Source organism: Melanaphis sacchari, unplaced genomic scaffold (genome assembly GCF_002803265.2).
Source record: "Melanaphis sacchari strain LSU unplaced genomic scaffold, SCAv2.0 Contig553_pilon_pilon, whole genome shotgun sequence".
Lineage (NCBI taxonomy): Eukaryota > Metazoa > Arthropoda > Insecta > Hemiptera > Aphididae > Melanaphis > Melanaphis sacchari.
This window is the reverse complement of record NW_020271382.1, coordinates 4938-7394: the sequence shown is the minus strand read 5'-3', so window position 1 is coordinate 7394 and position 2457 is coordinate 4938. Positions and strand designations below refer to the sequence as shown.

Below are 2457 nucleotides of genomic sequence, written 5' to 3'. Positions count from 1 at the left end.
TTATCACATCTCCAATTAATGTTATTATTTATAAGTTTAAATATTAGAGTGAATTAATAATAATACATAATAAAATTACATAATACATTAAATACGTAATAAACTAAACAAATAAATATTTAAAACAATAATTGTTATTGTTTACACAAATAAGTTTTACGTAAAATGTAAATGACAATAATTTAAAAAAAAAATCAAAAGCCCATCCACTTATGTATTATAAAAGATATTATAAAATATCTATACATGAATTTATAGTAATATGTACTATTAAGATTTATTTATTCATTTAAATAACTTTAAATAAGTTTATGGAGTTTTGATTTTATATTGAATTACCAATCCAAACGATGTTTATCAACCAACTTAACTGTAAAATCTTCTGAAGCTCCTTCGAATTCTACCATTACTATAGTATTGAGTCCAGGAACTAAATACGGAGCTGGAATATACAGTGTGATTTGTGGACCTACTGCTGGCCAATATCTACCGATGTTAATGCCATTAATAAATGCAACACCCTGAAAACAGTTGATCTGATAAGTTATAAATTAAAATAAAATATTATTAAATATTTAAATTATATGATATGTAGGAATAATATTTAGTTAAGTAAAATATCAAGTATTTTTCAAATGAATAATACGAAATTATTGAATATTTCATAAATCATAATACACATATAGTATAATAAAAATTATTAATTTTATCTTGGCGTATCATATAACAAATTATAAATATAATAACGTATGTATATAAAAGTCATACTAAGTTTGTTGTTTATTAATAAATAAACTATTCTGTGTAGTGATAAATATCATCTTTTATTGTTTTTTTTATTAAATAATAATTAATTAAACTCATTGTTATTGGTGTCATTTCATACCAATGTCAGATTAAATGAGCATCTGGGCTTTGTGCTGTATAAAAAAAAAACGGATGATACACGATTGCGAATATTTTTACCTGCCTTTAATCATGTGGTTTTGACAGATTTTGTGTTAGTCAATTACAAATTATTAAATAATAATTTTTAAAATAATTAAATATTAGAGTTTAAGAGTTATTTTCTGCTATTACGTTATCAAAACAATTTACATAACCCTATGGAAAAAAAAGATAAATCTAAAATTGAATAAACGTTAAAAAATTATAATAATTATAATTTATAAAATCCGCAAGGGTCTTATTTTATATTAAAAAAAAAAAAGTAGGAAAGCTTTTTAAAAATTATTATTTTTTTTCAGTTTATATATTATGTAACAGTATTATTAATATTTATACTCCAAAATTATTTTAATTGATCAAAATTTTAAACACTTCATATTATTTTATATAATTTTATTTTAGTTTATAATGTAGCTATAATCTAACATTGTATTATTAATATCAAATAGTATTTATTTAAAAAAAAAATTTAATTGAATTCCCAAACAAAATAAAATATATTCAGAAATTATAAAATTGGCAACGTAATCTATAAAAACGTTTGTTTTTTGGCTAAAATTTTTTTTTTTGATAATTGACATTCGTTTGCAATTGTATTGTAAAAAAGGTAAAACGTACGCAATCGTGTTGCATCCAGAAAAACGTATGCATTATACAAAAACTTGTTTTAAACTATATTATTTAATAATTGATTAGTTATATGTTATAGTTTAAAATAACGATGATCATTAAACATTAAAAAAAAATTAAAACCATTGGATTTTTAATTTTCAATTATTATTTTCATTATCACTTGTCCATATGGGTAATAACTAGGTAATAATAATGTTAAAAATAAAACACAATATTTTGTACCTATGTCATATCAACGAATAAAAGCACATGTTACTCTATTATATTTGATATTTAAATGAATTTATTTATTATGAACTTTAAGTATAAAAATATAATTTAAAACTCTTCCTAAATTTAAGCTATGATTAAAACATCAACTTAAGCCTACCCGACTCTAGATAATTTTATCTATAAAGGGTTAAATTATTTTTATTTTTTATTACCTATCAGTTAAATGTATACAATAAATTAACTAAATTTTAAAAACTATGCTTTACAATTATATATTTTTTTTATTTGGTTTTTATTTAATTACGATTTAAAACTCAGAATTTGTTTTATTCAAAATGAGCATGAGCACAACCATTATAGTCAACATGAATATATATTTTATAAATTTTTTAACTGAATGTTTAGTATAATTTTAGAGTGATCACAAACTTTTGTCCATCCAGATGTATCTAAAAATGTATCCAATGGTTTTGTGTGTTTATTATCTTGTGGTATGATAAATACTCCTCTGTAAAAAGCTGGTGGTTTGACGTTCGGTTGAATATTTTGAGTTTCTAACCACGATGTTTCATTCAACGGATATCCAGTCATTACCCAAGGACCTAGAACGTACGTTCCAAGCGTAACGTTTGACAAAATTCCCTTTCTATCCTCCAAAAATTT

General features: G+C 21.7%; 1 protein-coding gene across 1 annotated transcript in view; it reads right to left on the bottom strand.

The window, feature by feature from the left end:
- Window positions 1-269: 269 nt before the first annotated feature.
- Window positions 270-2457, bottom strand: part of LOC112599807 (beta-galactosidase-like) — a gene marked incomplete at its 5' end in the record, with an annotated part of 5571 nt that continues 3383 nt past the window's right edge. Inside the window, 2 exons of the mRNA XM_025346866.1 lie at window positions 270-521; window positions 2224-2457. The exon at window positions 2224-2457 is cut by the window's right edge and continues 102 nt beyond it. Of these exons, the coding sequence (XP_025202651.1) occupies window positions 336-521; window positions 2224-2457 (420 nt within the window). The remainder of the gene's footprint in view (window positions 522-2223) is intronic.